Source organism: Galeopterus variegatus, unplaced genomic scaffold (assembly GCF_000696425.1).
Source record: "Galeopterus variegatus unplaced genomic scaffold, G_variegatus-3.0.2 Scaffold864, whole genome shotgun sequence".
Taxonomy (NCBI): Eukaryota; Metazoa; Chordata; class Mammalia; order Dermoptera; family Cynocephalidae; genus Galeopterus; species Galeopterus variegatus.
The window spans coordinates 437,304-463,802 of NW_007726975.1; the positions used below are offsets into that span (position 1 = coordinate 437,304).

At 35.4% G+C, this 26,499-nt stretch overlaps 1 protein-coding gene across 1 annotated transcript in view; it reads right to left on the reverse strand.

The window, feature by feature from the left end:
* The window catches only part of LOC103590714 (T-cell receptor-associated transmembrane adapter 1), a 27,405-nt gene extending 15,209 nt beyond the window's left edge, over positions 1–12,196 (reverse strand). Inside the window, exons 1-2 of the mRNA XM_008573018.1 lie at positions 12,190–12,196; positions 5,388–5,498 (exon numbers count right to left, since the gene is read on the reverse strand). Coding sequence (XP_008571240.1) covers positions 5,388–5,498; positions 12,190–12,196 — 118 coding nt within the window. The remainder of the gene's footprint in view (positions 1–5,387; positions 5,499–12,189) is intronic.
* Positions 12,197–26,499: the final 14,303 nt, after the last annotated feature.

A 26,499-nucleotide genomic window follows, 5' to 3' on the forward strand; every position in this document is an offset into this window, starting at 1 on the left:
CATTGATTTCTTCCTATAGGAAGAATATGGTTATTCTCAGACCATTATTTTTCATTTGGTTAGAATTAAAGTGTATGCACAAGAATTTAGTCAGACTGTATCCCGATGAATCATGAAACAAATTCAGGGTTTAAAATCAGTAGACACTGGATTTGGTACCAGCTTTGAAATGCATTTGCCATGTAACAACATGCAAATTACTTTACAACTTTGATTCACAGTTTATCCACAAAGTAGGGATGATAACTCCTATATCATGGAATAGATTTGGGAGATAAATGAGATAATTTCTGTAAGAATATTTTGTAAAATGACAGTTAGCAATTAATATTATGCATTCTAAATCTGTATCATATAACAAGCCACAATTTGTGTTTATTTGAGTTGGGAAGTTTCTTCATTAAATGAGTTAGCTGAAAGCAGGCTACTATTATTAAGATGGTATTTTAAAATTAAAAGATGTATAGGTAAAGTTTGATTTGGAATAAAATTACTAAAAATCTCATCTGTGGCAAGAAAATTTTCATCAGTTGAATATTAATGTTTTTTAAAAAGTAAAAATAAACAAAGAATTAGAAGCCAAAAAAATAGTGTCATTGCTTAATTAGAATACGAAAAAACAGATATGGAGTAAAATTATTTCCCTAAACAGACTAGTATTTTTAATAGATAACATGAATTTTTCAGTTTGAAGTGCTTGAAGTATTAATGTTGGTGCCTGGAATGTATACTAATGTCATGTGCAAAATGATAGCTCTATAGACAGGAAATATAGCTGGATGCATTATCAGCAGATTAAAAAAACAAAAAATAAGACCAAAAACTTTGTGAGGAAAAGGGAATAGAAGCAACTATCTAAAGTATACAATATAATAATGTGATGCTTAGATGGAAGGAAAGAGAACTAAACAATGTGAAAAAGAAGAAAATTAGTAGTGGGTAGAGGACATTACATATCAGACCAACTATATTGAAGAAGCACCTTGAAAGGGGACTTAAAAAGTTCAGGGACACTTCATTCCACGCTTCTCTTGGAATTTAAATGTGTAATCTGGAGCTGGACAATCAGTACTTGGCTGATTTTAGTTTTAAAATCTCTCCTAGAAGAAGGTTAATAGAATATGATCTCTTTAAATAGGGAGTAGAATGAAAAGTTCAGAGGTTACATCTAAGAATAAAGGTCAGCAAGCTGTCTGTCACAAGGGCTCTTAAGTTTATTTTAAAATAAATGGCATGATTTAAATGCTGCCTAGTCATTTCAATAATACTTAGCAAAATAAAAAAGTGTGCACGTTTCTGCAAAGTAGTGAAGTGTACAGGATTGTGTGCGAGCTGGGTGTGTTTTCATAATCTTCTCCTATGATTCAGAAACAAACACCTGCGGTGAGGTTCATAGTTGAGAGGGTGTGACACAAACATATTTGCTTTCATGTTTTCCTCTTTAGAGTGTTCACCCTTCTATGCACAATATTCTATGAGCTGGGTGTGTTTTCATAATCCTCTCCTATGATTCAGAAACAAACACCTGCGGTGAGGTTCATAGTTGAGAGGGTGTGACATAAACATATTTGCTTTCATGTTTTCCTCTTTAGAGTGTTCACCCTTCTATGCACAATATTCTACAAGAAACAACAGCACATGGTTTAAGCTCCATAATAAAATCTTTCTGATGCATTTTCAATGTGAAAATGTGCCATCATTTTCTAGTAAGTAGGAGGTCTACAGATAGGACTTTGACATCTGAGCAAACCATACACTAAGTTTATCCTTCTCAAAACAGAGAGGAAGAGTCGGATAAAGAATATTCTTTGGATTTAAAGGAGGATAAAGCTAATACATTCCTATCAGAAAAAGAAATAAATATAATCCTCCTAAAGAACAGATTTGGACAAAGAATCACATAAAAATGAAAGATTTATTTTGAAGAGAAGAAAACATTTCAAAGCTTGTACCTTGCTGCTACAGAGAACATCAAGGAGAGGCTTATCTTGTCTATCTGATTGAATGTGTAGATATTGTATTGTTGCTGGGATGGAGATTTTCTTTTGTAAACTATTTAATACACCAGCAAAACTTATTCACTGGCTGTTCACCAAAGCAGAGTCATATCTTGCAGGTTTCTTAGCCACAAAGAGTGCAAAAAAGAGTAGCACAAAGATGCAAACATAAAGAGTTGCATGAGGCCAGATATAGGGGTATTGCTTCCACAGACCAAGTGGCAGAAAAGCTGGCTGATGTTATAGAATCTCTTCTAGTCTGTCTGTCCAGGAGAAACAAGGCAGGGAGAAGTCAAACAGTTTTCAGAGCTAATTCTGAACTTGGAATCTCTCTCTGGGTGAGAAAGAATTGGAAAGGATGGCAGAGTACCAGTACTTGGCAAAAGATGTCAGAAGTTAGGGCAGTTGAGAAAGGGCTGCAGAAAGAAAGGGGGAGGTGTGTTGAGAACAAAGGGCATTCATGCAGCACTGGTGAATGCTGCTCCAAGACCGATCTTTGGTTTGCATGCAAATAAAGGGCAAGGGGCTATGAGCTGCACCTAAGGAGAGCACATTACTGCTCAAATAAAATGATTTGCGATAGGCTAATGTTTAGAACCAATTCCATGAATGCCTACAGAAAACTCTCTAAAATGAACTTGAATGTGATCTACCTGAATACAAGTTACCACTAAAGCTCAGGGTATTGTATCGACCTGTTTAGAAAAATAGAGAAAGGGTCAGGAAGTGAAGTGGGAGTTGGGGAGAACCTAGTGGGCATAGAAATGGTGGAAGCAGCAAAGAAGGCGGGGGAACCCATGTTCACTGATATATCAGACATTAAGATGGAATGGGATACCATGTGGTCATAGTAGCCCCTTAATAACTATTTGTGGAGGGAGGGAAGGAAGCACCAGAGCCACCAGATATTGTGATGTGGGCTGTACCAGGTCCAGGACTGACCTACTAAGTCCCCGGCACTGTGCTAAGTTATATACTGTATATAGTTCTCACAAGAACCTTATAGCCTATATGGTATTTTCCACACATAGATAAATATAAAGAAAATGAGACTCAGAGAAGCCCATGTTACTTGTGCAAGTTCTTCCAGCTAATTATAGAAAGCAGGATTCTAATTCACAGCAGGTTGACTTAAAAAGTTATGCTGTTAAAAACAATTGGGAGAACTAAAATTGATTTGAAAAAGTACACCAATGAATGCAATTTATTGTTTTCTGTTTTTAAAAACTGTTGTTCTTTCCCAGCACACTACTTTTAGACAACACAGTCATTTATGGCATGCCTGGGGGCAGTAAGAGTTTGTACAATTCAAAAGAAAAAAAAAAAAAAAGAAATCTGCCCTGAAAAAGCAAAATGAAAAGAGGTACTGCTTTTTGCAGTTGGGCTGCTATCTTTTAGCAGTGGTCAACTTATCATCATAAGCAAATATTTTACAAAGCATTTTGTGTAGTGGCAAAATTATATGGATATTAATAAGTAAATTCCAATGCATAAACTACCAAAAATGAGAATTGTAAAACCTGTTCACACTGAGTTGTAAAAGGCTATTACAGTCAATACTTCTGGGGCAGCAGTAGTAGGTCAGTAAAAGAGGACAAGTCCTGATCTTGATCATGCTGTTAAAAAATGGTTCTTAACATTTATATTCAGTACAACTCAACGCAATCAGAGGAATGAAAAAACGCCTATTTTGGTTGATAGTAAATAGGTCAAATTTACTAAATGGAATTTAAGATAGACAGTTGGGCTCAAGTTAAGCATGTCAATCTACTTGTTACCTGACCTCACAAAAATCTTAAGAGAACCACTGGAATCAATGGAAGAGTAAGGTACTAAGTCAGATGAGTATTCTTATTGTAGTTTCCAACATAAATTATTTCACCTCTCTAGTTCTCAATTTACCGTTCTCTAATAAAGATGATAATATTATCTGCATTTATTAAATGTCTTAATAGAGAAATTAAAATACAGTAAGTTAAAACCATTGTATAAAGAAAAGTGCTATTCTTAGCTCATTTTTTTGTAGAAGAAGGAAATGTTGTAGAAGATGTCTTATAATGAATCATTTACACATCTGACTTACTTGTTTGTTTGAAAATATATTTGATTTTAAAAATAACTTCTGAACATATTGCTAATGAAATAGCATTGCTTGCCTGGAAGCTCACCTTAGTCATAGAATTGATATAAAAGAGATCCTAAAAGAGGGTTGGGTTTCTGGCAAGACATATGATCAACAATATAAATGTAGCATGTGCTCTATCCAACCATTTTGGACAAAGAATTAGAAAAACTGGGCACTTATCCTTGATTTTGCTATTGAATAGATATGTGACTTCAGCTATGCCTCTTCATTTTCTAGTGCCTCTCACCTTTTTTCTCAAACCTGCATGATGATAGTGCCTTATTCTTCATATTTTATATTAGCCTTATCAACACTTAAGAAGATACTTGTAAGAAGATCAAGGGCTTTCCTTGCAGTCTGACCATTGTTCTAAATTGGCTTCATGCAATTTTTCTTGAACATGAGTCTAACTTAAATTTCTTGACTTAATTTTATTTCTTTTCATCGGTTAAAAAAATGCATTTACCATTTCTTTTCTACTCTTTTCTTATCACTTAAATGTTCTGCCACTAAGATATTTTGGCTCTAAGATATTGAGGCACTTCCCAGAAGGAGTCGAGCTTCCGTTCTTCCAACAATCCATCATGTATTCAACATGCCTGTGTTGAATGCCTACGGCATACAAAGGCTGTGCCAGTTGCTGGACTTTTCACTATTTCAGTCATGGTACGTGCCAGTAAAAGCCACATGGTTAAAACTGCTGCCCAGCTTGCTGATAAAGAAAAGTTAACAGCAGCAGATACTCTTGACTTACCCTCCTAGACCCTGGAAGTGTTTGATAACAAACCCACGGTTCAGTCTATTGCTTTTCCAGTTCCCTCCTGACCGCACCCATGTCTGTGGCACTTTGGAGGGCCTGGCTGATCCTGTGACAATTGAGTGTGCTTGAGTGGAATCTTAAAGAGCAGTCTTCACTTTTCTCATCATGCATCAGAGGGAACCTTGATGGCTGCTCCAGGATAGACTACCATTCATGGGTTGTTCCATTGGAGGAGGAAAAACATGTTTACCAGGATAAGCCTTCCCAACTCTGCACCCTCAGGCAGAGATAAAGCTAAATGCGGGAGTTTTTTCACATTCTAAAATGATTGCATTCTTACATTAAGAGAACCCTCAGAGTGAAAAAAATTATCGAGTAGTTTTTCTACAGATAAAAATATCCCATCGGATGACATTTCACAAAATTGTCTATTTCTGTAGGTTTTCAGTGACTTCACACTTACATTCAAGTAGGTACTCTATGGCTATTTGTCAAAATGTCTTACCTTGTCGCTGCTTTTCCACCAAGTGGGAAATATTGAAGATCAGCGATATAACCAGAGCCAAACCCAAGAAGACTAGAAGTCCCCAGAGAAAAAAGGGGCATCCAGAGTTTCCTAGAAATAAAAGTAGACACAGCCATAATCTAATAGCTGCTTTCCCATTTGTTTTGGTCTGTCTATTCCCGCAATTAAAACCATTGCATTTATTCATAATAGAGGACAAATTCTTTGCCAGGAAATTAATTAACATTGGCAACCAAAGATTTCTTACAGATTTCAGAGTGGATATTGGCGATTAGTCCCTGAATTCAGCATCAGCAAAAGGAAGCGAGTTGCCCACATTCTTAGTGTTGAAGAAATGGAATACTAAAGATGTATTCCACTAAAAGGGGACAAGTAGGGACTGACTGTACAAACCTTGGTTCAGAAATCAAGAACATCCAAATTACCAAGAATCATAAATTGCTATATTTTTCTCCTTTTTTAAATTCTCAGACTATAGGGCCGAGCCCGTGGTGCACTTGGGAGAGTGCTGCGCTGGGAGTGCAGCAGCGCTCCCGCCGTGGGTTTGGATCCTATATGGAGATGACCGGTGCGCTCACAGCGCTCACTGGCTGAGCGTGGTGCAGCCGGTCTCAAAAAGGACAAAAAAAAAAAAAAAAAAAAAAAAAAAATTCTCAGACTATAATCACACATGTTTTTTTTATTTACAGATAACCACTTGTTCTCTTCTATTAATCCCAGTCATAGAGGATACTGTGTGTTGGGATAAAACATAATTCTGGAGTCATAGTAACCTAGTTTTGTGAAGACTGGCCATAGGGAGCTTCTCTCTTATTATGTAGACCCCATGAGTGGATATAGAGGGTTGATTATGCTTTTCTTTCCTCTCTGTGAAGACCTTTCTTTTCATTCCTGAGCCATAAAAGGAATTTTGTAGGATGTTACCTGTCAGTTGCCCTTGCGTATTCGCAGCTTTCTTTACACATATACGAGTAACTTCTAAGATAATTAGTCCAATTATTTATAAAAATATAAAATATATTATATATAAAATTATATATGTAATTTATATATCAGGCTAGTTATCTTAGCAATGATATCCCCATAGGACCCACATCATATGTTGACCCCAACAAAGTAACTTGTGATTCTACATTATGATATATTTATTTATTCAGCCAGTATCAATTAGACATCTCTTCTGTGCCAGGAACTATGCCCTATACTAGAGAATCAGAGATAAAGAAAACAGAATTCTTGCCCTCAAGAAACTCTGCTGTTGGGCTCATTTGTTAAACACATAATTAGAAATGTGAAAATAAATGTAATAGAGAAGCTATTTCCTCATAGTCCACCTCTCTCTCTATGTGACTACCCACAATCAGAGACCATTTAAGTCCTTTCAAAGATATCCAAATACCATTACATTAAACACAATAAATGGAACATACAAAAAATAGAGAGGAAATTAGCTTTGCTTCTCTAATTGGTCTTCAAAGCATCAAATGAAAACTCTCTAACCCAAAATATCTTTGTGCTGCTCTATTTTACTGATTTTATGTGTGTCAAATTTGACATTTGAGTTGTTAATTATTTTCTTTGAATACTTGTTGACACTTCAGTGTTTGTTTAATTGCCCTCAGTGGGTCGAGTTGGCATCTTTGCTTTGTAAGTGAGCATGATTAAGGCATACAAATGGTTAAATATATAAACATATATATGCATATGTATTTATGATATAAACATACATGTACATATATGCACACAATTTGCATATCACTTATTGACATTATGTATGAATGTACATTGCTTTAGTTTGAACTAGTTTGCATTTCTTTTAATACCAGAAAAATTTGTCTACTAATGTTTACTACTTCTCATGATGAATAAATTAGCCCCCCCTCAACTTAGTATTTTTAACCAAATTAATTGGGAGGCCTATAGCAGAGAACAAAAGACTATTCAAGCTGTCACCTACAAAGAAACAACCAAATCACTGTTTCAATCCTACAGTTTACACTAAAGGCTTTAAGGAAATTCCTAATAATTATCATGAAATATGTCAGCAACAATAAGGCAAGAACTTGGGCCACATTACACATTCCTTTAGGGCTGTGTTTTATCATTTACTGCAACAGTAAATGTGTCTCACATAACCATTTGGCAGCATTTTAAAACACAAGCTAAATTCTAACATGTGGCAGCTGGTTTAGGCCTGTATATGGAGTACATTAGCATGATCTCTAGTTTTTTTCTGATTTTAGAAGTCTATAAATCCTAACACTTCTGCTTTTCAAGATTTTTTTTTTTGTAATGTGATCTGAGTTTAAACAGAAATGTTTTCATGTAGAAGCTTTGTATTTCCTGGCAGTCTTAATATCATTCATAATTTTTTGACTGACAACAACAACAAAAAACACACATTGTGAAAAAAAACAAAACACACTCATGAGAAGTGAAAATATTGAGTAGCTGAATGTGGAATTTTCAACTTGAATGGCAGATCCATATAAATGTTCACACACACACATGCACACTTAACACACGACTTCATACCTTCCGTTACCCAGTAATTCTCCATATGCAGTATAAACATTTCCATACCCCTGTGGCTTTTATAATATTGGATTCACAAAGTGCTTAAAAATTCTTGCCCAAGAAATACAATCTTTAATATTATTATTCACTGATTGTAATTACTTTCATTTACATAGCTTTTATCAATTTGAAAAGAACTCCCACACAACGTAATTTTAGCTACACTGTTAAAAAGCCAGAGGGCTTGAGAAATTATTAGGGAGGCAAGGACAGCTAGGAAAATCATGATTTAAGTTTCTATCTAGATTTCAAATGCCAAGGGCTAATAGTGGTGGGTTTAATTATAAGACCTCTGACTCCCTCAAAGCCAACAGTAATTAGGGGGCACTGTATTCAGAATTCACAATTACATGTACTCTGGAAGTAAACCCAGCTAAGCAAATATAATGTCATTCTGCTGGCAGATTTGATTCATACAGGAGTCTTTACTTAAACAATCAACAATAGAAAAAGCAATAAATATAAAGCCTTAAATGCTTCTATTTCAGGCTGTCTTTAACTGAGACAAGTGTATGAGTTTATAGTATATAGTACATTGCTTCTCTTAGTGTTAGAGCAGTGAACATCTCTTTGCATTCAATGAATGTGTATATTTATTTTAGACACCCAGAAGTTTCAAAGAAAAGTAGTGATATTATTATCTACGAGTCTTCTCATAAAATGAGTTTTTCTTAACACAATGATGGTTTGGTGCTGAACAAGGCACATGCTTGATGATTTTTTGAACATGGCTCATCATCACTACACCCACAGCCCAGCCACCCCTCTGCAGCCCCATCATCCTTGTCAATAGAAGGCATTAGAATCATAGATGTTAGCACAAGAAGGGATCTCAGATCAGTGCCAGGCTTTCAGGTAAACAACATACTGTTTTTAATGCAAAATCTGTAATCCACTGACCTTAAATGAGTGTCTATTACGAACAGAGGCTTATTTGAGAAGTGAGTGGTGTGTGTCGGGGAGAGGAAAAACAGCAGTACCAGGCTCTGGGTGTCTATTTTCAAACAGTGTGAAGAAAGAGAATGTGAGCACTCAGTAGTCCTGTGACTGCGGCACGTGGATCACCGAAGCTCGCTAAGCCAGTTGTAAAACTGGAGCTCAGGGCTTCTTCTGTGTGACATCAAGGCCACCTATTTCTAGCACATCACAATTCCTCCCAATCATTGCTTACTTAATTTAATTGAAGAAAGTGCACACACAGCAGTGAGGTGGAGGGCAGATTTTAAGAGAATATGGGATGACTTCTCCAGTGCTGAATTCCTGTTGATTTTACAATTAAACTTTAGTTGAGATTGGTAAACTTCAGAAGTCCTGTTAAGATTGAAGTGCTGCCAAAATCCCTGCTGTAGATGAGCCTCTCTACCTGTCTTTAGTGACTCCATTTTATATATAATGTATATACTTATGGTTTCCTATTAGAGAAGCACCTCGGTAAGACTCTCTGAAGGTGATGTGGTTGTGTGGAATCTTCCATCCAACACAATTCTTTAACTATTGTGTTACTTTTAATGTTTCAAGAAGGCCTACTAATTTTTCCTCTCCTCCATTTAATTCAGAATGCTGAGAAAACTAAATAAAATCAAAAAGCCTGGAAAAGTGCCCAGAAATGATATCTATTATTAACTAGCAGTTTGTTGGCATTTATTTCTCAGAGCTTCAATCTTTGAGTGACAATCTTCCCTGGATTGACTTTTTTTTTTAAATCACTGCCACATATTACCTAAATTAAATGATGAAACATTGTCTTTGACCCATTTTTAAAGAATATCCGAGTTTAAAAGATGATCCATAACTTAGTCCTACCTAGTCTCTAAAAGAAAGGCTTTCACTGTTCTCAAAAAGTTATTGAGGTTCAAAGGAAGACAAAACTGAGTAAAGACAGTGATAAGCCTTTTTTTAAAAAAAAAAAAAAACACAATGTATAGACTAAATTGTGAGCCACTGTTTAAACTAAATTAATGATAACCCATGGGAATCGTTCCACCATTCAATTCAGCTAATATTGATTTTATGAGTGCAGAAACACAGCAGGAATTATGATACCAGCACATTTATTGATGATGTAGTTACTACAGGCATGTGGGTAGGAAACAAGGAAAGAAATTTGGGGTTTTCTTTTCATACAGTGTTTTACTTACCTAGACATAATTTTGCTTTCTTGTATGTTCAAATTATTTTCTTTTTATCTAAATAAAAAATCTATCATCTGATTCTCTTCTTTCATATTAAGTTTTGTCTTGTTTGGGCTTTTAGGATCTATGAGGCTTTAAGGGCAAATACTTTGTCTTTGTATCTCTTCTGTGGAATTGTCAAACATCTCTCAATCGAAAATGGAGGAGCTCTTATATTACGCCTTAAGGAGAAATCTGAACTTCAAAACTCTATGGAGAAAATTTTATCATAACCCTTCTAAATTTAGAATTTAGAAATAGTTGAATGTCATGTTCACTGCCTAGAGCCTTCCCACTCTTCCCAAGTCCCCCATCATCAGCCCACAACTGTTCATAGTACTGCTATGTCCTTTTCTCGCAGGCACAAGTGAAAGGGGTTCTTTGCTAACCTATGAACTTGGAAAGAAAAGGAAGGGTGTAAAATTGTATATTAGCTTATGGTCCCTGTGTGATTTATACAATCAATTGATTTTAAAATCCCTCAAACAAAACACTGGGAAGCAAATTCACAGAAATTATAATATGTAATATCTTCACTCTATAAATGGCTCATATAAATTGATATTAAAAGTACTGTAAGAATAAGTAGGCAAAAAGATATAATCAGACAATTCACGAATGATAGAATTATGAGCAGTTAAAAAACCCATGCAAAAATTTTCAACGTTATTATAATCAAAGTAATGCATATTAAACAATGGGTCATCATGTTACGTTTATGAAATTAGTAGAGATTCTTTTAAAGGAGACCAGCCTGTTAAGAAGAAACACCACTGGGATGAAATTGAATTGGCACCACTCTTGGAAAAGCAATTTGGCAATAATGAGACTTAAAACGTTCATAACCTCTCATTTGGTAATTTCAATTCTAGAACTCTTTCCTAAGAAAATAAACTTTAATACAAAAAAGTGATGGAATTTTTCATCTTTCCATCATTTAATATATTAAAAAACTAGATACAACAAAAAATGTCCAACAATAAACAAATGACTAAGTAAACAAATGACTACAGCCCAATAGATGTCACTTTGTGCATTTATTTAAAATGAGTAGGCAGAAGTTGTAATAAAAGGGGAAATGGTTTTGTTATCTTAGGGGGAAAATCTGGATATATAATTTTATGTACATTATTGTTTTAGTTATGAAAAGCAAACTATGTAGAAAGTATAGAAATAAAAATTGGAAGGCAATACAACTTAATATTTTATGTTTTTAAGGTGAGGGGAAATATATAAGATTTTTTAAAAAATTTTTATATATTTTTCACAGGTCTCCCACTTCATATAATGAGTGTGTTTTCTCTTATAACAAAAAGATGTTTATTAAAATATTAAAAGCACACAGAAGAATATAGGGAAATATATAAGATTTTTTTAAAATTTTTTATATATTTCTCACAGGTCTCCCACTTCATATAATGAATGTGTTTTCTCTTATAACAAAAAGATGTTTATTAAAATATTAAAAGCACACAGAAGAATATAGGAGGAATGGACCATCAACACGGAGTCACAAGAGTGAACCGGTATGGATTCAACCCTCACAACTATTGCTTAAGCGACTGAATTGTCACTGGCCTTCTCAAAATTGTCATCTCTGTTTATGTTGACAATTGGATTGATTGCTGGGAACATACCGTAGTTTCTGATCTCTATGGAATTAGAGTGCAGTGACGCCTATCCTGCCCTACATCTAAACTCAATTAAAGAGGACTATGTATAGTTAACAAAGCTTCCTTAAAAATAACATGTACTTCAAATGGCATAATTATCAATGAACTTATACTAAACAGCTACAACTAGCTTTACATTAGAAAACACTGCCCACTTTCTTTCAAGATAAAATAGTCAAACTCATCAATATATTAAAAAATATATTATAATCATAATAAAGGTTATCTCACATTTTCAAAATAATTGTGTTAACTAATTTACCTTCCAAATATTAAGGAACTTTTTGTGAGGACTTGGACATTACTTATCGAATTTTTTAGGCATAGGAACTGAACAAAGTAATTAAAAATGCCACTTACCTGACATGCTTCTTTTTTCAGAGAAATCCTTATGTAGCCATAAGGCAAATGTACGATTTAAAATGCTCTCATGAACTTTTTTTCCTAAGTAAAATTGCTCTGTTATGTTATGTTAGAAGCAGCAGGGCAGAAAACTTATCTTTATCGGTGTCTCAGGGTTTTTTTTTTTCTCCTTCTGTTTCTTAAAATCTTTTGTGTGTACTTTGTTCAGTTACAAACAGGAAATGTGGTGATGGAAGCCTCTAGAGTTTTGACCTGAAACCAGTTGACTAAAACTGTCATGTAATGTGGGAAGAAAAATCCCACAAGCCTCCGTACTCTGGTATTTGAATATTTATCAATACTCGAGTCTAATTTAAAAAGAAATAATCAAATCAAGGTATGAATTAAACTAGGATTGATCTTTCATATCTCTAGAAAAGATCCAGGTATCTCCCCACAAGTGAACTCACATGGAAACAAAATAAAACGTACTAACCTGATGAGGGAACAGTAAGCAACCCTTGGGCGTGCTCAGCCACTTGTTGCATTTTCTTCCAAACATGATGGAGGAAAGGGGATTAACCCTTTCTGAGCTCTTACTATGCATCAGTTGCCTTCTGTACATTATCCCACCAGGAGACTAGGTGCTTATCTTATGCCCTGCCAACCCTCATCCCAGGCAGTGTGAGTGCCTCTGTCTAACCTAGAGCAGCTTGACAACAAGCTCCAGTTCTCAACCACCATCCCAGAGTCTCAATGTCAGAAGCTCTTAAATGCTAGTGTCCATAAATATGCTATGTGGCACTAGTTTAAAATGCATTAGTTAAAAATCCTGGGCCCTACTGGATCAGAATACCTGGAGAAGAAACCCTGAAATCTGCATTTTAACGAGCACCTCTGGTTATTTTAAAATAGGTATTTTGGACAATGCTTTGAGAAACTCATATATATGTGGGGTAGAATTGATCTAACCCATCATTAAAACTCCAGAACCTAGATTTAAGCCTGGCACATTCTAGGTCTCAATAAATATTCTTACAATGATTGAATAAATAAAATAGTGGTAGAGTCTTCTGCTTTCTCCTTATCCCATTGTAGAAAACAATTCCTATAGTAAGCAAAATACAGTGTTTTCTTTGTTCTTTGGGCAGAGTTGGTAAAACACTAACATTTTTCCACTCCAATTACTTTCCCCAGAATATTTCTTGTGAATCATTGAATCAGAATCTATAAAACTGAAAGAGACCATGGAGATTCCTAGTCTAATCTTCTTTAAAAAGCATTTTCAAAATATGTTTCATAGGACACTAGGTCTTTGAGAAATGCTTAGAAAACAAATGCTCCTTCAATAAATATATTTGGAAAAGCTGTGTATTATTTTTACCTCTATAGATGCATATTAGTATATGAGTACTAAAGGTTTAGGTAAGTCCTGCAAAAAGAAAACCCAAATCATCTTTTTATGAGTCTTTTCTAAACTTATTTGGCCAGAGAACTCTGTTCTGCAACGATCCATTAGCAGGGTGACAGGTTCTGTGTAGCAGGCCTGGTGACTACAGACGAAGAATTCGAGGGAACACTAGTCTCAGGTTCATGTAGGGACTAGAGGACAACAATGAATCAGTCCCAGAATTAGATGGAACACAGAGACAGAGACTGCTGAGAGCTGAATTGCAGACATCCAGGCAGGTTTGGACACCTAAGACATCAGTTTAAGAGGAAAGGGCCAGTCGTGGGGTGGCCTTGAGGGGTTGGGCTTTGGTGACAAGGAGGGTAAGAAGCTTCAGGCCCAAGAGGGAACTGCATGAGTTACAAAAGCAAGACCTTGGAATATGGGCAAAGTAGATGCCCACTTTTGTCAACTGAAGCATACAGAGGACACTGGAGAGAGAAAGGGTCTCAAGACAGGAAATATAGCTGACAGCATCTCCTTGTTAGAACAAAAACATTGAAGAGGATGGGGAAAGAAGGAAGGAAGATATCCCAGTCTGGATGATCCATAAAGTGTAATTTCAGAAAAAAAAAGAGTTCAGTAACTGGCTGTGAGTGCAGAGAAAGTCAAACTCAGCAAGAACGACTCTGGCAAAAATGCAGAAATTCCTTGGTTAGCTCAGGAGGTGTACCTCTCAGAACAGCCCAACAGGAAGAGAGACCCAAACCAAACCTACTCCCTGGGACACCAGCTGGCTAAGAACTTCCGTGCCTCAGACTTTAATAGACAAGTCTGCAGGGAGCTGGGGAAGACAAGAGTGGAGGAGATAGGCAGGGACCCAGGAAGGTTGATTCCTGTTTCATGTCAATAAAGGAGCCTGTAGTACATGCTAAGTAATTACCTAATGGCTTAAAAGAGTTAACGTACATCCTAAACACATGATTGATATCTCCAAAGCAGTAAAAACTTAGACTAATAAATCTGAACCAGTTCACAATTTCTAATGATTATAACATTTTTGAAAAGTGATCTGCATTACAATGTTCTCCATCTCATAGATTTGTGGAGTTGGAAGATATAACAAAATTGTCCAAGGGCACACAGAACGCCTGTGCCTGTGCATCAGCTAATAAATCTGAACCAGTTCACAATTTCTAATGATTATAACATTTTTGAAAAGTGATCTGCATTACAATGTTCTCCATCTCATAGATTTATGGAGTTGGAAGATATAACAAAATTGTCCAAGGGCACACAGAACGCCTGTGCCTGTGCATCAGATAGCTCCACAGATGTTTGAAATTTGCCAGAAAAAAAGATAGCTTTTCATTAAATATAGATGGCTGAGCACATGGAGACATTATCAGACTATGAAAACGTCTATGAGATTTGAATGATGGCTTATGAGCTATGTTCAACTTATAAATAAACATGAGGTCTCTGTTGTACTTTTTAATGAGATGGGTTACCAAAATGAAGTTTAAAAGATAACTATACTCAGCAGAAATGTCCTGATAAGCTTCAAGAGTTAGAAATGTCATAGGAAATTTAGGGGGGGGGGAGGTTTTGATGGGTACCTGTCATGAAATGAGAATTTTAAGGCAAACAAAATTGAGGTTTGTTGCCAAAAAAACTGAAAAACATATCAAAATCGCACCTGCCATTCAGAGTTCCACACTCAGAAAAATGGGTCACACAGCGTAGAGAGTGACCCAGTTTTTCAAACCTCTTTTTTATGATCATCTATCATTTTTGTAATTAATCACTATAGTCTATTTATTTACATCTGTGTGTGTATGTGTATGTGTGTATATACATATACTTTAAGTCCAAGGGGTTCCAAGCTGTTAAGAATAGGTATTGCAATATATTTACAAAAGTATTTATTTATTGTTGAAATTATTTACAATAACATGCACTGCTTTTATAGTCAGAATAAAAGATGCTTCTTTATTTTAAAGACCCTTTAGAATACCTTTGTTTTATAAAAACATCTTATCTCTTCGTGTAATTTTTCTTTATTTCTGGTGAATCATTCTTTAGTTATACTAAAGATAGTATAAAATGAGCAAACAACTTTATTAGAAAATGGAAGGGAGGGACCCCTGTGCTTCCAATTATGCTGTTTTAAAATATGGAATTGTTCAAAATTAATTAAACAGTTACAATTGCATCTCATTAGACTATATTGATGATTCACATTTTCATTGAGTTTAGACTATAAGATCCTCCAGAAAACATAATTACACAGCTGGAAAAGAAAAAAACATGAAAGCAATAGAAGAATGCACAGATTTGGCATAAGGTTTTTGGATCTTTTTATTACACTTATTGTGCCTTACAGGACCAGAATTCTTAGAAAATCAAACGTTAAAATAAAAGATTATATAATAGAAATTTAGAAACAGTAGAGAAAAATGTCTAATTTTAGGCACAGTCTATTTTTCCACATGTGAGAGACTTAAGTATCCGAGATTTCTAGGAAACAATTTGCCATATTACACTGACTTCTAGGTGATGCCGTAGAGAGAGTATTACCAAAGCTAAAGCATTCTGATAAATTTTGTTCTTATTTGAAATGCATTTGGTGTGAACAAATTAAAACAAGTCTACTTGCTGTAGGACTTCTCATAGCTTTAGTTAGCTAATATGCAATTTCTCCTCTCAAGAGGAGGATGTATTATGTAGTATACTTCAAAAAATATTGCATATGAGTCACATTCCTTTATTTTTAAAGAATTTTTCAGGACTATTGTTCTGAAGTATGTATTTTAGGAAACACTAGATCAAGCAACTTTTTGTTCCTGTTGAACTGGCTTTTACCTTCTGGTCTCCTTCTACATTCAGGGCTTGGCTTACTTGAGAGAAACTGTGATAATATCAACTTTACCACCTGAATAAAAATTTTCATAATTAGAGATGGTTTTGTTGAGATTAAAAAAGAATGAGTTCTTAGAATTCAACTGTCCTAAAATAAGTAACACAATTGGCATCTCAGAAGTTTATACAGTGAGTCTAGCTCTATGGATCCTCCACCAAATAAATGCAGTAGATTAAATTTTGATCAAAATGACAGACGTAGTGCTAGACTATTTCTAGGAGAAGGCAAGTTCTAACTGGAGGGCCCCAGGGCCTAGGAACATAGAGCAGAAGCAGGAACACCAGGAAGTGATGCTGCAGTCAGGGTCCAGGCTGGAAGCAGATGACAGGAGCCAAAGGGGGTAGTTTAATGAGTTGAATAAAGGACTATTTACAGAGGTACAGGCAGGACTAACAGGAAGCACAAGGGAAAGTGAAGCATTTCTCGGTTACCAGTAGAGAGAGCAGATGACCACTGTTTTAGTCAGGGTTCTCCAGAGAGACAGAACCAATAGGATATGTTTATAAATATATAAGAGGGGATTAATTAGGGGAATTGGCTCATGCAATGGGAAGGCTGAGGAGTCCCATGATAGGCCATCTGCAAATGGGATGCCGGTAGTGTGCCGCAGTCCAAGTCCAAAGGCCTCAGAACCAAGGAAGCCAATGGTACCATTGGTGTTAAGTCCTGGAACCCAAAAGCTGACAAGTCTCGAGCTCTGAAGTCCACGTACAGGAGAGCACAGTTTATCCCAGCTCTAGCAGATAGAGAAAGAGGTTCACCTTTTTCCTCAGTTTTTGTTCTCTCTGGGCCTCCAGAGGATTGAGGGTGGGTCGTTCCCACCCAGTCCACTCAGGCTCTCATACTAATCTTTGCTAGAAACATTCTCATGGGCACATCTAAAAAGATAGCCCTACCAGATTTCTTGGTATTCCTTAATGTAATCAAGTTGACACTTAGAATTAACCACCACAACCACCTATGCTTGAAAGTATTAGAGGAGTATAAGTGACTGGAACCCAGTGAGATATGTAGCTATGCCTGACAGAAGCTGTGGTTTGCAAACACACAGACACACAGACCCACAGACATACACACACACACAGCCATTGCTGTGGCATGACCAGGCAAGAAGCGAGCTGTGGGGAAAACATTCCAATTTTGCTCTCTTCTGTCCTCCAGTCTTCCACCCATTTTCCTCATTAGCCGAACCCAATACTCAGAGGGAAAAGCAGCCCCGATGATGTAATCCATAGAAGTCAGCTCCCATGGCTCAAAGAGGAATAAAGAAGAACAGAGAATGGACTCAGAGTGATAAATATTTGAGTAAGGGGTACAGAGAATGAACTTAATTTTAGATAGGTACTATCTGTTTGCCAGATATAGACTTCATAATTCTATAAATAGACTCATCTTCCAGAGCACAAAAGAGTAAGAGCATTTTTTTGACATTTTAATCTAAATTTATTAGTATAATTTAATGGACCCTAAAATAATACCTGAGATGTCCTAAATGATGTCAGTCTGGTCATGCATAGTAGGACAAAACTAAGGATAACATTTATCTAAATATTGAATAAAACTAATGAAAGTGAGGATATAATAAAGTGAACTAGGGCCGTCCCGGTGGTGCACTGCTACAGTGTGCCGCTTGGGAGCGCGGCGGCGCTCCCGCCGAGGGTTCGGATCCCACATACAGACCGGCCACTCACTGACTGAGCGAGGTGCGGGCACAACACCGAGGGTTGCGATCCCGTTGCCGGTCACGAAAAAAGACAAAAAGGAAAAAAAATAAATAAAAATAAAAAAAATAAAGTGAACTATCCATAAAAATTTATCAGAATTTTAAAAATACATATGAATCTTTACAGGGTTTTTTGGGTTTTGGGGGGGGTTTTTTGTGTCTGGCCAGTATGGGGATTCAAACCCTTAGACCTTGGTGTTACAAGGCTGCACACTAACCTGCTGAGCCAACCAGCCAGCCTAAAAAACATATGAATCTTTAAAGAAAAAAAACTCAGAGAAAGAACAAGAAAATAATAAGGCCAATGTGACATATATTTAATATTTGAGGAATCTAATAGTAAATGAGAATATTTTGTACTATTCTTGCAATTGTTTTGTAAAATCTGAAATTACATCAAAACAAAAGTTTGAAAATAAATGTAAATTACTTAGAACAGTATCTGGTAGATATGAAACACACAGTAAGTACTAGATGTTTATGTTGTTAATATTACCCTGGTAACAAAATCAGATAAAGGTATTACAAGAAAATTACAGACAAATTATTCCTCATAAACATAGATAGAAAAAATTCATAACAAAATTTTAGCAAGTATAATCCAGCAATATATTTAAAGGATAATATATTACAACTGAGCGGGTTTTATCCCAGGAATACAAAGATGATTTAATATTAGAAAGTCAATCAATGTAAATCATCAGATTAACAGACTGAAAACAAACAAAAAAACTGATAATCTCAACAGAAGGTAGAAAAATGATTTTGCAAAATCTCAACATGCATTTCTAACTAAAACAGAAATAAAACTCTAATTAGGAATATAAAAGAACTTCCTCAACATAATTAAGAGTACTTACGGGCCGAGCCCGTGGCGCACTCAGGAGAGTGCGGCACTGGGAGCGCAGCAGCTGCTCCCGCCGCGGGTTCGGATCCTATATAGGGATGATCGGTGCACTCACAGAGCTCACTGGCTGGGCGCGGTGCGGCCGGTCTCAAAAAGGACAAAAAGGAAAAAAAAGAGTACTTACAAAAAATCTACAACTTACATCATTCTTAATTGTGAAATACTAAATGCTTTCCCCCTAAAATAGGCACAAGGAAAGAATATCCACTCTCAGCACTTTAATTCAACATTTTACTGTAGGTTCTAGCCCAAGCAGTAAGAAAAGAAATTAAATGCACATGGATTAGAAATAAGGAAGTAAAATTGGCTTACAGATGACATTATTCTATGAAATCTACAAAATTATCTGCTAGAGCTCATTAGCAAGTGTAACAGAGTTTCAAGATACAAGATTAATACACAAAAAATATTAATTTTATTCCTTAATACTAGCAACAAAAAATCAGAAATTGAAATAAAATAGAAACAGAAATGAGATCAGTAGGTTTGGAGGTTAAAGACTGGGGAAAGAAGTGACTGCAAAAGGCCAAAAGGAAATTTTGGGGGGAAAAATTTTAAATGATGAATTTTTACTGTATCTAAAGTATGCTTTGATAAATCTCACTATAAAAGTACTGAGATAGAAAAAAAAAATTTTAATGTATGAGTCCATGTTGCTAGACAAGCAAACAAACAAATGAAAGGGGAAAATTTTAGAATAGACACTAGCTAATAATTGTAAAAGAAATGATGGAATTAGAAAATGCACCATTTTGTAACTATCAAATTAATAAATGATTTAGAAAAATATTGTTAGTAGATGCTAGACTACTACATGAATTATTGATGAACAAAGAGATATTAACCTAGTCTCAAAATGTCTCCTTACAAATTATTTATGAATTTAAAAGGAAAACTATTAACTTCATGGTAGAGAAACATAGAAGATGAAACCTTAACTAAGTATCAAAGTTAGTGTTACCAGTAATGGAACCAATCAAAATCATATATCTCCTTATACAGTACATTTTTTTCTGGTATTCTATGAAAATTGAGAAACTTTAATCAATCAAAAAGTGTCAGTCATGCCCAAACTGACAGTCATGCTACAAAAAATACTGACCCATGTAGCTCAAAAAAGCAAGGTCAGGAATGACAAACAAATGCTGATTAAATGTTTCAGATTAAAGCAGACTAAGAAGACATGACAAGTAAAGATAAAGAGTGATCTTACATTGGATCCAGGGCTGTGGGGGGAAAATAGCTGTGAAAGATGTTACTGGGACAATTGCTAAAATTTGAATATAGGTAGGTAGCAGTATTGTACCAATGTTAAATTTTCTGATTTTTATGATAGTACTGTAGTTATGAAATAAAAAAGTCTTGATCTCAGGAAATACACACTAAGGATTTAGAGATAAAGGGGCATAATCTCTGCAACTCACAATCAACTTCCAAATACATGCACAGAAAGAAGAAGGAAGAGAGAGCAAATGATATATATAAAGTAAAGGGAAGTCCTTCAGGTTGATGGATATGACACCAGATGGTAACTCAGATCCACAGAAGGAAATAAAGATCACCAGAAACATGTGAGTAAATAAAAAGACCGTGTGTGTGTGTGTGTGTGTGTGTATGCAAGTTTGTGTGTGTTTGTGAATGTAATTTTTTTCTTTTCCTTTCTTAATTTCTTTAAAATCAGAAGATTGTTTAAAGCAGTAATTATAGCACAGTATTGTTTAGTTTATAATATACATGAAGATTTTATATCTATGACAATAATAACACAAAGGAATAGGATAAGATGAAATGGAGATTTATTGGTATTAATTTGCTCTTTTATTAAAATTAAGTCAGTACTAATTTTAAGTGAACTGTGAAAGTTATAGATATTATCATCCCTAAAATAACTGATAAAAAACTTTAAAAAATGCAGCCAAAGTATAAACAAAGGAATTAAAATTATATTCAAAAAGTACTTGTGTAACAAAAATGAAGACAGTAATGGAGAAATAGAGGGAAAAAAAAGACATGAGATATCTAAAATACAAATACCAAAATGGCAGATGAAAACTTAACTACATCAATAATTACGTTAAACTTAAATGGATTTAACACCCCAATCAAAAGGCAGAGGTAGAATGGATAAAAAATCGATACCTTACTATTTGTCTGTAAAAGACACACTTTAAATTTAAAGACAAAAATAGGTGAGAGTAAAAGAAAGAGAAAAGATATGCATGTACACAATAACAACAATAACTGAGTTGGAATGGCTATATTAATATGAGATAAAATAGACAAAGAATATTGCTAAGGGTGATTTTGTTGGTAATGTATCCTAATCATAACAAGGTCAATACATCAGAAAAATATAACAGTTATAAATACATATGCTCCAAACAACAGAACCACCCCCCCCCAAAAGGAAGCAAAAACTGACAGAATTTATGGAGAAATAAAAGATACAATAGATTTAATTGAAGATTTAGCCACTCCTGTTTCAGTAACTGACAGAACTAGAGAGAAAACTAGTAAGGTTGTAAAAGTCATGAACAACACTGTTAACTTATAGGACCTAATTAACATTTAAAGAGTACTTCAATAGCAACAGCAAAATACACATTATTTTTAAGCACACATTAAACAGTTTCAGCATTGACTGTATGGCAGTCCATAAAACAAGTCTCAGAAAATTAAAAGGATTAAAATAACACATTCTTTTTATCATAATGGAATTAAATTAGAAATCAACAATAGAAAAATATTTGGAATATCTTCAAATATTTTGAAATTAAATGACAGACTTCTAAATAATTGGTTAAAGAAGAAATCACAAGGTAAGTTGCAAAATACTTCAAACTAAAAGAAAATAAAACCACAACATATCAAAAGTTATAGGATGCAGCTAAAGCAATGCTTAGAGAGACATATGTAGCATAAAATGCTTATATATAGTAAAAGAAGAAAAGTCTAAATCTTAATTTTCTACCTTGATAAGCAAGAAGGAAGAAGTCAAACCAAAAGTAGAAAGAAGAAAATGATAAAGATCAGAGCAGAAAACAGTGGAGCAGAAACAGAAAAACAATAGGGAAAAAAAAAATCAATGGAACCACATTTTTTTTTTTTGTAAAGAACAACAAAATTAATAAACATTAAGTACAAACTGTACAAGAATTTTAAAAATTATAAGGAAATACTATGAACAACTTTATACCTACAAAGTTAACACTGAGATAAAACAGATAAATTCCTAGAAAGACCCAAATTACCAAAACTGATTAGAAGTAATAGAAAACCTGAAAAGACCTATACAAAATAAGGAAATTAAATTAGTAATTAAAAATAAGGGAAGAGGAAGATTTCTGAGAGGGAGACTTTACCATGTAAAATTCTACATTATTTGAATTTTTTTATGAGTATGTGGTTCTGAATGATTTATGTGATAATAAAAATGTATGTTCCTGCTATTTATAGTTGTTTGAGGTTCAGTTTAACAATAAACTTACAGAACACATAAGGTTCCACCCAACACCAACTCTAAGATTATAGGTAATTTTTTTCTTTCTTATTTAAAATTTGACTCATTTTTATAATTTTGCAATGAGTAGTGATTAATTCGGTATTCAGAAAAATAAAACTATTTCCAAAAAATAATTTTTTTAAACAAAATCAAGTGTTTGCTCAAATGGGAAAATGAATAATTGGTGCAGATGGTAAATACTCGTGTTTAACATACTTGCCAATAATGAAATGACACAAAATTTCATTGGCATGTGACAGCCATTAAAAATTACATTTTACCTTTAATAACTCTAATGAAAAAAAAAGCTACTTCAAAATCTCATGCCCTTGGAAAGGGTCATGTCCTTGGTAAGGTGATTTCTTCAATTGAGGCAATACTTAAAGAGAGCTGATAGGTTGAGGCCTGTCTTCAAGCAACCCTCCCAGCAACCGGGTAATCAGTCCTTCATTCCTGAAGGGGGATCTGAGCAGTATATTACAGTGTTCATCACAGTTTAAAAATAACAAATGAGGTATACTAAGTCTGTCTTGTAATGAAGTCTATATAGCAGATGCTGTTAGTTGCCTAGTCAAGATCCAGTTTCTCCCTATGGTCTAATTTGTGTGAAGCAGTGATGTGCCCAGCCCACATGGAACATGGGCATCGAAACCAATTATAAGAATCCTATTCTCTGATTTTCTAAAGCCTCCCCCTGCCCTGCCACCCTCTGCAGCAATTCAGTGTGGTTCTATGGCCTGATTCTAGATAATAGGACCCAAGGAAATGTCCAATACAAGGATTCTGAAAAATATTTTGTTTTTCTTACTGAAAGGAACAGAAGCTGACATACCCTTGCCTCTCCTCTTTCTCTTTCTCTAACACAGCTATGGTAACCTGGAGCTGCAGCAGCCATCTACAACCGAGAGAGAAAGGTTAAGAGCATTTCTGAGTTTGTTCTGACATTGCTGAGCTGTCGAATTAAGCCATAAACCTACCTCCAGGCTTCTTGCTCTTTAAGGAAAATAACTCCTTATTGTTTAAGTAGCTAAAATTGGATATTCTGCTACTTGCAGCAAATCATAATCCAAACTAACCCTAGATAAAATAGGATGATGACTATATTGAGTATTTTATAAAAATATATAGGTATGTGCAGTGTGTGTATATTTACCAAACTGTGGTGTGTTTTCAAACTTACATTTGTAAACATTAAATATTATACCCTCCTGGGGATTCATATTGCATATTAGCATTATTGGTACTAATGATTAGCATTAAGATGTTCTCCCATAAATAAACCTATTTCAAAAAGGTTTATGCTTTAGAAAAAAAATATGTTTTTTAAATATATTTGACCCCAAAATACCTATTAAAAATTCATATGCTAATATGGAATGAATGGGGAAACATTATTTAGCCTGTGTGCTAATCCATAGTTTATTAACTTGTTCCTTATTTCTGTGATCTTTTTCTGTGGCATAAAATGCAGTTACTTTTTTCTCATGCATGTGCCTAGATGACTGAAGCAAACAAACCAGCTGTGACATATTGCTGGGTTGAGCCGTGTGTTAGGATGTGGTCAAAGCCCAACAGCATGTGTAGCAGCACATTCACAGCATTCTTTGCTGGTCACAACTAACATCCTGTGTCTCTCTACACTAGTTATTTTTATCTGCCTGCCCTTTCTCTGCTGTGGCAATTTGCTTATTGACACTGCAGAAACAGAGACATGAGGTAAAAGTATGCAGCTTCCTACGCTGAAGGCGTTCTCTTTTGACAAAGGAAGTGTGTCTGTGGCCAGTTTTACAGAAGTCCTGAATTACATTTGATTATGTAGCTTTACAGCCTGGCATCTATGTAGGTCATGATCTTCCAAGAGGGGCTTTGGTACATTCCCTCCAAAGCCATGCTAGTGTGGCTAGAATGACTGGATGCTAGTGTTGCTTCGCTCTTTCACGTGGTCGATGCTTACTTGTAGTTATTTGTTCAAGTATTCTTCTGAAGGGTCACACAGGATATCTTACAGGCCTGTCAAATTAAAACTTTGAAAATCTGAGCATTTGATTTCTTCCCCATCTTCCACATCTTGATAATAGCACCATCGTCATTAGTTCATACCTTGGCGCCTCTCATCTCTGCACCATCTCTCTGCTGCCCCCTCCAGGCCAAGCGTCGTCATCCCTTATCCAGACTACTGCAAATAGCCTTCTCACTTCTACGTTTGCGCTTGATGATCCTTTCCCCACACAACCTCTAGAATAATATTTTAATAACTAAATCAGATCAAGTCACTCCCTTGCTTAATGGGAGTTCTCAGTGTCTTTGCGTTGCACTAAGAATAAAATCCCAACTCCTTACTATCCCTTAAGTCTCCACATGGTCTGGACCCTGCACAGTTCTCCAATTTCAACCTTTAACACTGCTGCATTTGCACTATACTCTAGAGCAGGGGTTGGCAAACTACAGCCCACGAGGCAAGTTGACCCTAACACCTATTTTTTCAAATAAAATCTTATTGGAACATAGCCACATTCATTCACTTATGTATCACCTATGGCTGCTTTTGTGCTGCAATAGCAAAGTTGAGTTGTTGCAACAGAGAACATATAGCCTTCAAAGCCCTTTAGAAAAAAAGTTTGCCAACCCCTCCTAGATCAAGATAAACTCTTTATTGCCTCCAGTACTTGCCCACCCCTCTGTTTAGAGAGGGTAAGCTGTTTGGGAAGCTTCTTCCATCTTCTCAATGACTCAGCTCAAACTCAAATATTCAGAAAGGCCTTCTTTTACAACCATAAGTAAAGTAGAACACTCTTTCCCCCAGTACACTCCATTCTATGATATTCTACTGTTTTCCATATAGCGCATTAAAATAGAAATTATTTCGCTTAAGTTTTGGTTTATTGTCTACTTGCGTCCATAAGACTCTAAGCTTTAGGAAGTCAGGCTCCTATCTATCTTCTTCAGCTCTGCTTTCCCAATACCTAGAAAGTAGCTGCACATAGTAAGTGTTCATCAAATATTTGTTGACTTAACAAAGTAACCATTATAGCCAACTTTCCTGAATGGCATTCAATTATTTACCTTCATGTCTAAAATAAATTTCCCACAGCAAATACAGTGTTCTCCCTTCAAAACAGCCTAAAATGCATAAGATAATAACAAACATTCTGTGATTGTACTTCCTAGAGGTCAACAATTTGTTCTCTGTATACATTCATGTGTGCATTTATTCATTCAACAAATATTCATTGAGCGATGACTCTGGAAAGCATGGGACAAGACTTGATTTCACAGGACTGTCCATTTGTCAGAAGTGTGACTAGCACTATCTTAATATGAGTAAGAGATTTCAAAAATCAAAGGGACACCTTTCTGAGATTTTCCCAACCCACTACCCTACTCACCCGGAACAACTGCCTCAGAGACTCAGCCAGATTGTCATTGTTAACACCAGAACTAAAACAGTCAACACTGGTTTTACAATCCCCAGTGGAAACTGCCCTGTAGAACAGCTAGCTAAATATGTTTAGATAGATTTGGCTGAAGTATTCTATTAGGAGAGATAAACTAGCTGGTGCTCTTCTAGTGATTGTGAGTCTGATCAGCTGTGAAAGGGAAGGAACAGTTTGGGATGGAGGGCATTTTTGGAACTTGGTGATATTGGACTTGGATGTGGCTCTGCGGTGGAGTGCTTTGGACAATGCAAACACTGGGTATTTGTAGAGTTGACAAATATCATCTGAGAGCTAAAGATAAGGGTTTGTAAAAACATGGAGAAACAGCAAAGGCATAATTTTCCTACCTTGCATGTATGACAATTCCTCTATATCCCACTGAAAACTATTTAATAAAATTCTCTCAGGTCTAGGACCAGAGGCTTAGCTTATTTGGTTTTGTAGCA